Source organism: Mytilus californianus, unplaced genomic scaffold (assembly GCF_021869535.1).
Source record: "Mytilus californianus isolate M0D057914Y unplaced genomic scaffold, xbMytCali1.0.p SCAF_9, whole genome shotgun sequence".
Lineage (NCBI taxonomy): Eukaryota > Metazoa > Mollusca > Bivalvia > Mytilida > Mytilidae > Mytilus > Mytilus californianus.
Genome location: NW_026262745.1, coordinates 29,109,696 through 29,123,023, shown reverse-complemented (window position 1 = coordinate 29,123,023; position 13,328 = coordinate 29,109,696). Strand labels below are relative to the sequence as shown.

Below are 13,328 nucleotides of genomic sequence, written 5' to 3'. Positions count from 1 at the left end.
AAGTAAAATACTTCAATAATTATCAGGAAATTCAGGGCAAGTAAAATTTATAGTTTGACATGCCTAGGGAGAAGTGTTCATAACAAACATTTCTACACCTCTGAATACATAGGAAGATTGAAATGCCGTTAAATAATAAATGGTAGAAGTAAAACCATAGGTACCACTCTCGAATAATTTAACATTTAGATAAATAGACAATTTACAAAGTACCGACTACTGGCATTGGACTATGATACACTTGGAGATCAAACTGCCATCAGCAGTGACATCAATCCATCGTATGTAAAAACTAATCAAGGATGCAAAATATTCTATAGTAGTGCTTGGATCAAAACAAACAAAATAACAATTAATGCAAGTGAAATTAATATCAATAATCTCAAATAAACTTTTAGCTGTGTTATTATTTTGTACTTTGACTGTAATGCCCCGATTACGTTAGAATTGGGCATTACGTATTCTGGCTTGTTTATCTATCTGTCCGTTAGAATGTCCCATATCAGGTAATTAAAGTTTTTGTTAAGGTAGTTTATCATGAATTTTTGTTGAAATTACTTTGAAACGTAGAACACATGATTTTTGTTAAGCGAACTTTTAAAATTGTATGCCAAATTATGTTTACCCATGTCACGATTCACTGAACATGGATGTATGCCAGTGCGTGACAGGCTTGGTGTACCTGGTCACATTTTTCTGTGATACAGTTTATCTAATATTATGTTTTTTGTAAAAGTCCGTATGTGTGGTTTATAATTTTTCTTTTCAACATATTTTACTGTATATCATTTGAAATATAGCGTGTGTATGACACAGTATAATAATGTTACCTGTGATATAGACACTCAATCACATTTATCGGTAATACTCCCAAAATTTTATCTGGTGGAACAATAAAATTTCCATCTCTATTCCTAAATTGCTCAACCTGCAATCCACGAATGAGAACATGACATATTCGTATGTAACAACGACTGTGCACAAATTAATATAAATGATAAAAAGGACGTAAAGATATTATCAAATTGATTCATTGAACAGAAATCCATTTATCGTGAAATATTGATATCAACTGATTTTACATCATTGTTCACAGAACTTTCAAATGTTGAAGGGATAGATATGCCGGTTATTCGAAGATGTCACCCTCTGCAATATTCTTACTTGTACTCATATGAAGGAGAATTCGTAGAAATCCTTCTAAAAAGATAAAAAGAAAACATCTTGCAAAGCTCTTTAATTTCATTTTCAAATATAGTGATGATGACTTGTCAATCAAGGACCAACATTTCAGTGATTGATTGCACCTTATATATTTCAGTAAACTAGAAATTAAAGATAACACCAAAACTTGAACGTCTGCTTCATATCTTGTATTTGCCTCAATATTTACACAGATGGACGACTTCAAACTAGAATCTATTAAAAACGTGTAGATTTCAATTTTCCAAATTTCAATTTTCCATCTCTCAGCAGTAATATGTACCTCTGTTCCATTGTATGGAATTATGGTATCTCAATAGATGTGTTACGCTCGTGAATTTTCACATAATAAGGTCTTCATCAGCAAGGGTATGCTACGTACAAAAAAAATCCCAACATAGTTATAGGGAAAATAACTAAAACTTTCACAACATACGTTTTATGGTCTTTATCACGAATTAGTAGACCGATACGATATGTCTGTGTCTTAACTCACTAACGACAGTTTTAGATCTTTAGATCACAGAATAGTCTTTTTATTTATAATTGCACTGATTGAGTCCGATTTCTGAGAATGACATTTTAACTGATTGTGATGATGCATGTATAGAATGAGGCTCTTACGCTGTCAACGCAACCGGTCTCGCTCCTTTTAGAGTTTATGCATTTTACTCAGTTTTTGTTTGTTCCTTTATTTTGTCTACTTTGATTTGTAAGATTTGAACATCGGTAAAAAATTGTTGCCTTTATATATATGATGTCCAGTTAAAATGCATAAATTGATTTAAAAACAAAAGTACTCGCTTTCAATTATGATAGATGCTTGTAATTCTTTATTTCCTTAAAACACTGGAACGGTAAAAATAATTCTAAAATTAATACACAATCTTGTTTCAGTTAAAATATTTCAGTACCTTTAAAGTTCTTCATTTCTGAAGACTGAAGTGGATGTCACACCAAAGATCGACATAAATCACCTTAGACTCCGAATCAGTATTTAAGTTTGCTAGTTCAAAAGGTCTTCCAGTTTATTATTGGTTCTGCCTGGAAATAAAAAAAATAGGCAAACTGTCTAACTTGTCGTTCCTTATAATTTTAGGCGTTGTAATTTGAGTCTACAGCGGGTCGATTCGATCTTGTGCATGCTATCTACTGCCATCATCAGAAATGAAGGTGACGGAACATTATGTGACTGTAGGGGATAACAACTCTACCATTTATGGATAGTTGAAGGATTGCACAAACAGTAAAGATTGGTAGCAAGTTTTGTGCATGACATGTCCCTCCAAGAGACATTTAGTTGTGTGCTCTTAAAAGTTTAGAGAATTTCCGCCTTTGAAATTATCGAATTAAAAATATTTATATTGAATGTTTTAGGAAATATAACATTTCCTTGGGTGAAAAGGAGCGACTGTTCGTTACTTAATCTAAACAGAATATTTGGATCACTTAGGTGTACTTAAGCGGTACATGTAGTATTATCAATTTGCTGTGACTGTGAGTTAAGACACAACAGTAAATACAATTTGTCATATAAAACTTACTGTTCTGATGCAGTGTAGATCTTCTTTTGTTTTAAAATCTCCTTTGACAGAATGTGGTTTTCCTCTCTGAAAGATTACCAGACGATCAGAGAATTTTTTTTTGTAACTTATTCACAATGCAGTAAACAAAAAAATTAGGATACACTATAAATCAAATAGTTTCAACATTCAATTATGGAATATCTGACGATTTGTTTGTCGTAGATAAACTATAATAATTGGACTATCTTTCCTGTTTATTATTATCATATTAACATAATACTTATTATATTCTTTATGCATATATAGAAATGAAAGGAACGCTTAAATTATAAAGTTCGTGTGTCGGAAGATCTTTTCTGTTTGATATAAGAAATGAAAATAATATGTTGTGTCAGGGACATTGAAAATTAAAAGAGCACATTTGATATGGAGTGCGAGTGGTGCCCTCTGCTAATTGATGTGCTACGTCATTTATTGTCTATCGTTTGAATAATAATGGTAAAAGCATTATTTTTAAGACAGTTAATCTTTGAAACGACATTATTTAGTTGTATAGTGTTGTTTTTGTGAAACTGATTCTATTTATCAATGGAAATCGTTGCTTTACAGTTTGATTGTATTGTTCATTCGTAGCTTTGTCATTTTTCTTTCATTCATAATGATAAAAGGGGATTGTCATGTATTCAAAACTATGTAGTTGAACTCCACTTTGCATTTATTTACGAGATGCAATGAATGAGATTGCAAGTGGGTATTTTTGTCATACGTTGTTTGATTTCTGACAACCTCTATTAATAATTCTTAGGTTTAACTCCGGAAAATCTAGAAGTGCACATTACTACAATTAATTACGGGTGCATGAAAATAATTAAATATTGTCTTCAATTTCACGGCATTGAGTCGATACCGCTGCTGGTGAACTACCGGTTTGAGGTAGTCAGTACTTTGGTACTGAAATGATTTATAACAAACCTTTCTAAAATTGTTCGTTTTTTAATTTATAAATTAATAATAAACTAAGATTTCAAGTCCCACAGACAAAGTTGATCATAGATGGATTTGTTTTTCGGTTATATAGCTCTACAACTGTTTCGGTTCGTATACATGTTATACATCCTTGGATTTTAAATATTCGGCTACTAGCGTTCCTGATGAGGAAAAATCTAAGAAAATGCTTCCGTCGCATGCAATTGATAAAAATATTTGTAAAGTCTCTTCAATGCTTGCTGGTATATTTAAATTTTGATACAGACGTTGAAGGTCTAATAAATGTGAAAAGACCAAATCCGGTCAATAAATATAAATATCATGTCTGATTCAACTGCAGAGGCCATGATTGCTATTATATGTGTATCATGTCAGTTTATAATTTCAAAATAACTAATGCGTACCTGTAACAGATGTTCCATTTGGTTTTTAAGCACAGCGTCATCGTAAGGTGCGGACATTTTTTTAACAATTGATGTCAGCAATACGGCAGTGATGATAATAAGCATGGATATTTTAAAACAAGTGTGTTTGCTTAGTATCTTCATCTCTTGTTAAAACTACAACGATCTAAAAACATGAAATTTAATATAATAATTGAATAAACATAAACAGAATACCATACAAATAAGTGTGCGTTTACATGTATATTCTGAAATAAACTTAAATAAATGCCGTTTTAAATATATATACATCCTGGAACGTACGCACTAGTAAACAGAGTTTTATCTGAAAAGGTCATTTTGATCTGAACAGATCTGAATTCAGTGAACAATAAATTGATAAGTCATTTTCTGTCTTTTAGTCAATTTTCAGAATCATCCACTTTGGTAAATTAAGTACGATGTCATTTGATGTTTTATGTGCGGTTTGCTGTCTAATTGATGTTTAGGTTACAACTTCTTTGAGTTATATTATTAATATACAATTATAGCCTGCTGAGGATGTGAATATTCAAGGTTGTCAACCCGAGTAAGGGTTATTCCACTAGGGGTTTAAGCCCGAGGGTAATTACCCTTACTCGGGTTGACAATTTTGGATATTCACCGACTCAATGGGCCATATCTGTTTTATCATACCGAACAAATATTGTTACAGATTGTCAAAACACTTTCGACTTACGTTAGAAACTATTTTGTGTTCTACATTTCTCGTATGTACAACAAACGTAGACTCTGTCTGTAAAATGTAGATGGCCCTGAAAAGGGCCGTTTACAAATGATAACGTCGGCACTTGATGAATTTCCAAGCTTTGTTTGATCTTGTTTCTCCGTCACTTGATGGGCTTCTAACTTGGCCGCTGCCATATTTGTTTTTGTTTATCTGACAAGTGTCGTCACTTGACGTTAAGTGACGTCACTTGACGTTAAGTGACGTCATACTTTAACGAGAGTTAACTTGTGATCATTTATCCATCGGATAACCCCGTCGTTATACAGGGATAACACCATAATTCATATATACTTCGACTCATATTTAGCTCTACAATGTTAGATCTGCAAATTTGCTTTAGCAAATTTCATGTTCTTTCCTCAGCGGAATGAACCCTTGCTTCTTTGACATTGTGGCATCGTAGCTTTTGGTAGTTGAGTAGTGCCTTTCTTCGTCGGCTTTATCTAGGGGTTGTAACACAGTACATGATGTATAGTGGCAAGTAGATGGTGTACCGATCAGATCGGCTGTTTTTCATGTAGTAAGGGATAATGATTTTACTTACTATGCCGTCACATCAAATTGAAATATTGAATATATTTATATATAGCTTAGTTGGCCGAGTGGTCTAGGGCGCTGCACACAGTACAGGCTGTGTTACAACGATGTCACATAAGCAAGGGAGTCGAATTCTGTGGATCAGATAAGAACAAATATTTGCTAATACTAATTTGCAGATGTAACATTGTTCAGATGAGTTTCATACGAAGTATATGTGTGTGTGTTTGTGGGTGTGGGTGTGTGTGTGTGGGTGGATGGGTGGGTAGGTGGTTGTGTGTGTGAGGGTAGGTGTTAGTTGGTGTGTGGGTGTTGTTGTGTGTGTGTGTTCACATTTAATATTAGATAATACATTACTTTTGTTGCCTCTTCTCCTTTTATAGGAGTTGTCAAACTGGTCCAATAAGCGTTAAGAACATTCCATTCGTTAACTTGACTGAAACATTAAAAAGTGAGATTTCTTCATTCATAATGTACCTAGCTCGTGCTTTATTTTTCTGACGAAGAAGACCAGTGAATGAATCAGAAAATTTTAAGCACAGCATGATGGCAGCGTTTACACAAAATTTCCAAAAAATAAGAAATATCTTACTTTTTATACTGTAAGCAACTATGAAATATGTTTATTTTTTCGTCTTGTATTTCACTGAAAAAATCCGCAATAGGTACATTTATGACGACGATGCAAATATCACTTTGTAAAACTTCGTGCGTACGAAGCTTTTTTTTCACTAGTAACCCCATTTTGATCTGAAACGTTGTTTTTGGTCTGAAAAGATCTTAATAGACTGAACAATAAATCAATAGGTCATTTTTAGTCTTTCAGTGAATTTTCAGACTTATCCACTGATTTGAATTCAGAACTGTTTAGATTAATCGCTTGCAGTAAATAAAGATCAGTTCAGACTCTTTTCATTAGTTTTTTAATTACATGTACACAGTAGCATTATACTGAATTGTATAATCAGCTTCTAAACAGTACTGAATTGACCGCAAGCGACTTGTTAGAACACTACTGATATAAAAATAAGAAGATGTGGAGTGATTGCCAATGAGACAACTCTCCAAAGGAGTCCACAATGACATAGAAATTGACAACTATATGAGCAAAACCCATACGGCATAGTCAGCTACAAAAGGCCCCGAAATGAAATATGTTAAATGATTTAAACGAGAAAAACTAACGGCCTGATTCATGTACACAATAATGAATGAAAAACAAATATAATGTACAGCAACAAATGACAATCACTGAATTACAAGCTCCTGACATGGGATAGGCAAAATGTGGCGGGGTTCGAAAGCGCCAACACTTCCCTAACCTTGGACAGTAGTGTAACAAAACACCGTAAGAACAAACTTTTTGTCTTAACTGATCATTTGAAATGAGAGTAGCCACATTTCAATCTTTTTTTTTGCAAAAAGTCACATATTGCAAATTTAGAGCCTTAAACCTAAATTTGTGCTATTTTTAGCATTTCCCACCCTGACAATATGCTTTCATATAAGAAAATTTCCTAAATTGTTATGAATGCACAGTAAGTTGTTTCTGTGGTATTAAACATTAAAACATAGGTTGTTTACTTCCCAAAATAAAAATTGTCGTCATGAAGATTTAATGAAATTATTTGATTTTTACCCCTTATATCATTGCGTCATACCATGTATTTGGCAGATAACATAGCCTAATGTAAATACTGCATAAACTCACCACAATCCCATTTATTGTCTCAAATGAAAGTTTTCTACCTTAAATTTTATTGACTGATAGTAAATAAAAACAGTTTAATGACCAAAACTGCACTTTTGATCAACTAATAGTCCCATTACTGACACCTGGTGAAAAAAAAGGGGGTCAATATTCCTTGACTCTTCAATACCTTGGATTTTTACTAAACTCATTGTAAAAGTTGTGGAAAGTCTTTAAAGCAGTAGGACAAACAAGGAAAAATCAACCAAAACTGATCTTGATATTGAAAGTTTATGTTCCTGTAGTCCAAAATGAAATTTTCAAGTATTTTCTATTAAAGTCATACATTACAGTCAGTTTAAATTGAGCTGTGAATTTTGTAATATAAGTCGCATCGTGCTCAGATAGGATTTTTTTACTACAAATTGACCAAGGATTAAGAATAAAGCAAAACAAAAGATTTCTGATCAACTTTTGTTTTACTCTTTAGGTGTCAGACCACCAATTATGTAAAAGTAGCCCTACTCTGACACAAAATAGTGCTTTTGATGTCCTTGTTTACTTAAACTAACCAACAAATTTGCAGAAATGAAACTTTTGGTGAAAGAGAAATATATTTAGACCATTTTTAACTAAAATTTACCTGTCTATGGGTTTGCTATAAAATTTCAGGATTAATGCACTCCATAGTATACTCATTTAAGATTTCCTGAAAACCAGGAGTTATGTTGGTAGTATCTGTGTTCCCAAGGTCAGATTTTTCTTATAAGTCTTTAAACGTAGGTTAAAAATTGCCATGTAGAAAGGTGATACATGTATAATTCAGGATATACCTGGTTTCTATGAAGTTAAACTTAAGGTAAAATATTTAGAAATCTGTGAAAAATACAAAATTTGGTTGAACAGAAAGGGATTTTCAATTGGTGGTCTGAAAACGAGCTTGTCATTTTTTTATTTATTTTTTTTTTCGTAAATTGTTCTGTTATAATTTAGGCCGTTAGTTTTCATATTTTTTATGTCGGGGCCTTTTATAGCCGACTATACGGTTTGGGTTTTTCTCATTGTTGAAGGCCGTACGGTTGCCTATAATTGTTTACATCAACTTCATTTGAACTGTGAATAGTTGTCTTGTTGTCAATCATACCACATCTCCTTATTTTTACATTATTTAGTAAAGAAAAACATAATTATTAATGTAGTTTATCTGCATGATGTTTTCTGATGTTATTGTTTGTTATATTTTTGCCAGTAATAATCTTCAACAATAAAGTCAATTGATACATAGAATTGTAGTGAAAAAACGCAAGGGGAAATTACCCACTAAAGAATAAAGTTTTCACCTAACTTCTTAATTTCTGAACATAAATTGTGAAATGGTCATACAGGTGATAGATTTGAAACAATGTAACATAAGAAAAACTTATCATATATTAAACAACAATAAAGAGAAAAAACAAACGAACAGTTTTATATAACTAATATTTCAAGGTTATAGCATAAAAATGTAATTGTAAGAATTAAATGCTTATTTTTATTATTCTAAAGAGTTAAAAAAACGTTGATCGTGCCCACATTTGTAAAATGAAGCGTGGAAACAAAATGTGCTTCAGTCAACGTTTTTACGACCGAATAAAAATGTAAAAAGATGCATTAGATTCTTTAATAATACATAAAAAGAATAACAGGAAAGTTAAAATGAACTCACAATTCATAATCCTATTGTGTTACTTCATTTAACGATTGTCACTTATTCCATTAGAATGACTACAAGAAATAATGTGAAAACTTCGTTTATACGTTGTTGTTATTGTTTCAATGAATATTCTTTTGTTTCTCGTTACTGGAATTTCAGAACGTCTAGTCAATCTGAGAAACTTTCGGATTTTATAAGAAGAAAATCTTCAACCAGTAAGGAAATATTGTAATAAAAAAAGAATGATCAATTGAAATACTCATTCTAGAAATAATCAGGTGAAATAACATTTTTACGTTTCCATGTCCTATATAAAGAGTCTAAAGATGTCGTCTGTCTTGGGAAATGCCTTTTATTGGAAATAACGAACTGAATGACAATGAACCGTTTTGCAATTAAGCTGACAACCATTTAATATATAAGATGAAAACTCGTCTCTCAAAATGTTTTCAGCCGTAGGTATATTCAATTTCCCTAATGTTATATTATTGGAAATCTATGGAATTGCATATTATACACAAGTTGTGGAGTCGACTTGGAACTTTTACTAAACAAATGGTCGAAAAGTTGAGTTACTTTGAACTTAATGAACTTAACTTTGTCGAATTCTTGAATTCTTTGTGATTTTTTAACTGTTGTGTGATATTTTGTGACTTTGTTAACTTATTGAAAGTGAACATTCGACAGTTTAGTGCAAGTGCACCAAGTGGTCAAGTTGCCACACTTTTTCTCCAAATCTTTGTAAACATTGTCATTATTTTTAAGGGTTATAACACGCAATTACATAGCAAAATAAATTTAAAGAAAACGGTAGAAATACTTCGTTACATACATTTTTTTAATTAAATCGTCGTGCTCTACTGGTGTCCCCAAAATTACAAGGCATAGATTTTTTGTTTAATAAATGCATTCGCATTGGCCAGAAAATAGGGTGTTTCCAACATAAGGAAGAAATTAGAAAGTCATTAAATTGCCAGGTATTAATTAATTTATAATGCAAGAATCATTAAATATGCACGAATCATATTCATAGTCGGAAGGCCATATTAATCCTGAAGATGAAAAGCATGGACACCAAAATTAGCATAAATTTGTATACAGACTTAATGAAATGGACGTCGTTATGAGGTAATATATATCTCCAATTTGAGAGCATAGATAATTTTCAATATATAAACATATGAAAAATAAAAGTTTCAAGGCTTGAAATGTCTTTTTTTTTACGAAAACGGTTAGTTAAGAAAACCATCACAACAAATGGATAAATTGGTGACCTCTTTTTTATTTATTGTTTAAACATTACACACGTTTGTGTGCTTTTCTTTTCAGATAAGTAAAATGGACGATATTTGTGCAATTTTTTGAAACCATGCAACAGTTGATTCAAATTCTCTTTCTTGTTTTTATACATTTTAGAAACACCTTCTGTAACGCATTTTGAAACAAACATTAAAGACTATACCTGTAATAAGAATTCATAAAGTGTTTATACACATAAATCCAATATTATCAAACCATTGATATCAAGCTACATGTATGGCCGCACGAAAGTGTCATATGATCATTGATACTGTTAAATATAATTATCATGGTACTTACTCTTGTCGATAGAAGAATTTGGCTAGAAAACTTGTTCAAGAAATAAAAACTAATCATTACGTAAACAAAATAATATGAGAAAACAATTAAAGTGAACTCATCAAAAAGATACTAAACTCAATTTTCTTCTTGTTTTGAAAAGTAACTTTTAGACTGAACACAATCGCTTATTATGAGGTATAGGAAATCGGAGAATTGCGACAACTGTTAACCATTTTGATCTATGCGAATCTAGTTTTGTGATTAAAAACAGAATTCTAACAGTTTTTTTGTATTAAATGTGCTATATTTTATCCGATTATTTAATATAATTTCCTTAAATTAATGATTTATGCGATAATTTGTTATTTCAAGTCGCATTGCATTAAAACTAAATATGGACGCAAGCACGTGTTATAGATTTTACATTCTCTAAAATACTGCCCCAAAAGTATAGTAAGAGGGAACGATGATGATAATTGTGCATGTGAATTTTAAACAATGTTATTTTGAAGCTTACATCAAACGACCTTTAACATTTTTTTTCAACGTAATTGAGTAGAAAGGGAAGGATGGGGTAGGTGAATCAACAGAAGTTTGATGTAAGCAAATCCCATTTACGTTCGGTCTCTCTACTTTAAGGGCATGCGATACAGTTTTGATCCCACGGTGAATTTTTGACGAAAGTTTGTATACAAGCTATTTTTCACCTAATCAATTCAAATATGTTAAAAAAAACATACCTTCATGTGCTACATTTCTATCCAATGGAAAGACTTACTTTACTTTTTTGTTTCAAGAGATTAACGCAAGCGGGGTGTTGTAAAAACATTTGGAATATCTTTTCTACATAAGTGTGTTTTGAGTTTGGGTAAAAATTCTTTGGAATAATTCATGTTTATCATATTTTCATGATTTTAGTCAACAAACGGAATTTTTGGCTGTATATTTATCTAATTTAAAAAAAAAATCATCGATGATTTGTACATAAAAATTGACACAAATAATATTCATGATTAATCAAGCCTAATGTCATTTTTAAAAAGAGAGGTCCAGTTCAGTTTTATTTAAGTTAAACCCTAAGACATCACCAAACTTGTAAACCATCGGTCGTGTAAATTTCTTAACCCTGAAACTTGACCGAATGTGAAATTTTGTAATTGAAGCTCGTTTTTCATGACAAAGGATATATGCAAAACTGTTACCTGTATAAATAGTACAGACATTGAAAATAAAAAAATGAATTAGGATAACATTTCAAACTTTCATGATTTTAGTCAACAAACGGCTTTTTTGGCTGTATATTTATCTAATTTTCCTAAACGTCAAAACGTAAAAAAGCACTAAAACTGTTTTAACGATAAAACAAAACACATTCACGCCATCAAACTCTGACAAAATACTAAGTTATAACATCAGGGACATATCCATAAACTTCACAGCATCGACCCATATAGAACAACATATCACAGTTCTTTGTTCGTTCAACAGAAAAAGCATTGCATTATAAAAACGAGAAATTTTAAGTTACAAATCACAAGACTAAGAGTCTTAAAATATAGAAAACCATTATACAAAGAACTTATTTACTGATGAAAATCGCACGATAAATATTATATTCTACATCTTAAATTCCATGCTACCAAAAATGGAAGATTGGCAAAGATGTATTCGTAAAAAACAGTATACTATCAAATAACGGAATTGTTAACAATTTAATAGTGCTGTGCTATGACATCGAAAGATTGACCAATATTCAAATTTGAATGATTAATCTTTGTACTATATTACTAAACCATAACAGGCAATGCAACATTGATGTATATCGACGGATATCAAACCGTACATCACTGTTTTATTTTCAATCACTGTAAACGCTAATAAATACCATAGGAGTGTCGAAGTAAACAGAATCACATGTCACATTATTTTTCAATATACATTTACCATAAAACCGTAATAAGATTGTGATATACAACACCAATTAAAAAAATGATAAACATACAACAAATGTCCCTTCCCCATTGATATATATTCTTTATTATAATCAATCATTTGTACAATCATATCTACCCTCACTGAATAAGTAATATGTCTGGGCAATTTGACACAAAATGTTTTCCATACGGTCCAACTGATAACAGAAATAAATTTTACAATTCTTCCGATACATTTATTACAGAAGCAAACATTTCAAATAGTGTTATCTCAGGTTTGTGCAGCGACGAAAAGAATTGATTTATCAAATAACTGATAATAAACCTTCCTTCGTATCTTAATGAAATCGATCGGCTTTCTATAGTTACCGGTCCTACATACATTCATATATAGCTGACCTATTTACACCTTATCGCAAATAATCACGAACAGATTTCTGAATAAAAATATGAATGTGCTTGTTTGCAATCTTTTAATTTGAATTATTTGGAAATAACTTATAATCTATATGTACACAGATTTTTTTTTCGAAAAGTTAATCATGAAAATTTCATTTGCTTTTCTGGATGCGGTTTTAAAAGTTTCAATAAGGTTCCACACCCATTTCGTTATTAAAATGTAAGCACACTATATCAGCCGAATTGTCTGGGGTTCCTCTATCAACATAACTATTTTTGTTTATGACCTTTGGTGGTGAAGGTGCTTGAAAACATTATAAAGTTATATAATTTTTTGCTGCGTGTATATTTCTTAAATCTAGAAGCATTATTGAAAGAAAACGGATTTACAATATGGAAATTCTTATTACAGACTTTGTCTTTGAAGTCTATATACTAGTATAACTTGATTCCCACGTATTTTTGTGAATTGCATTCTAATAAATAACTGTTTAAAACCCGTTTCGTGTCATCAAGTTTTTTATCAGTACAATTGATAAACGTTGTAATAAAAAAAACATAAATGAAGTAGATTGTACATGCATTACTATTTTCTGGACGCAATA

The 13,328-nt window shown here is 31.4% G+C and overlaps 1 protein-coding gene across 4 annotated transcripts in view; it reads right to left on the bottom strand.

Moving 5' to 3' along the window:
* LOC127714490 (uncharacterized) overlaps window positions 1–13,328 on the bottom strand; it is a 40,684-nt gene that overhangs the window by 16,626 nt on the left and 10,730 nt on the right. For 2 of the 4 annotated variants that reach the window (XR_007987754.1, XM_052220545.1), the window contains exons 2-5: window positions 5,784–5,862; window positions 4,121–4,286; window positions 2,748–2,813; window positions 831–928 (exon numbers count right to left, since the gene is read on the bottom strand). Coding sequence is in view for 2 of the 4 variants with exons in the window: in XM_052220545.1 (XP_052076505.1) it covers window positions 831–928; window positions 2,748–2,813; window positions 4,121–4,264 (308 nt within the window). In the remaining 2 variants the exon portion in view is untranslated. Of the gene's footprint in view, window positions 1–830; window positions 929–2,117; window positions 2,248–2,747; window positions 2,814–4,120; window positions 4,287–5,783; window positions 5,863–8,821; window positions 8,881–13,328 lie in introns of all 4 variants that reach the window. The other 2 variants (XM_052220546.1, XM_052220547.1) reach the window with 2 other exon arrangements.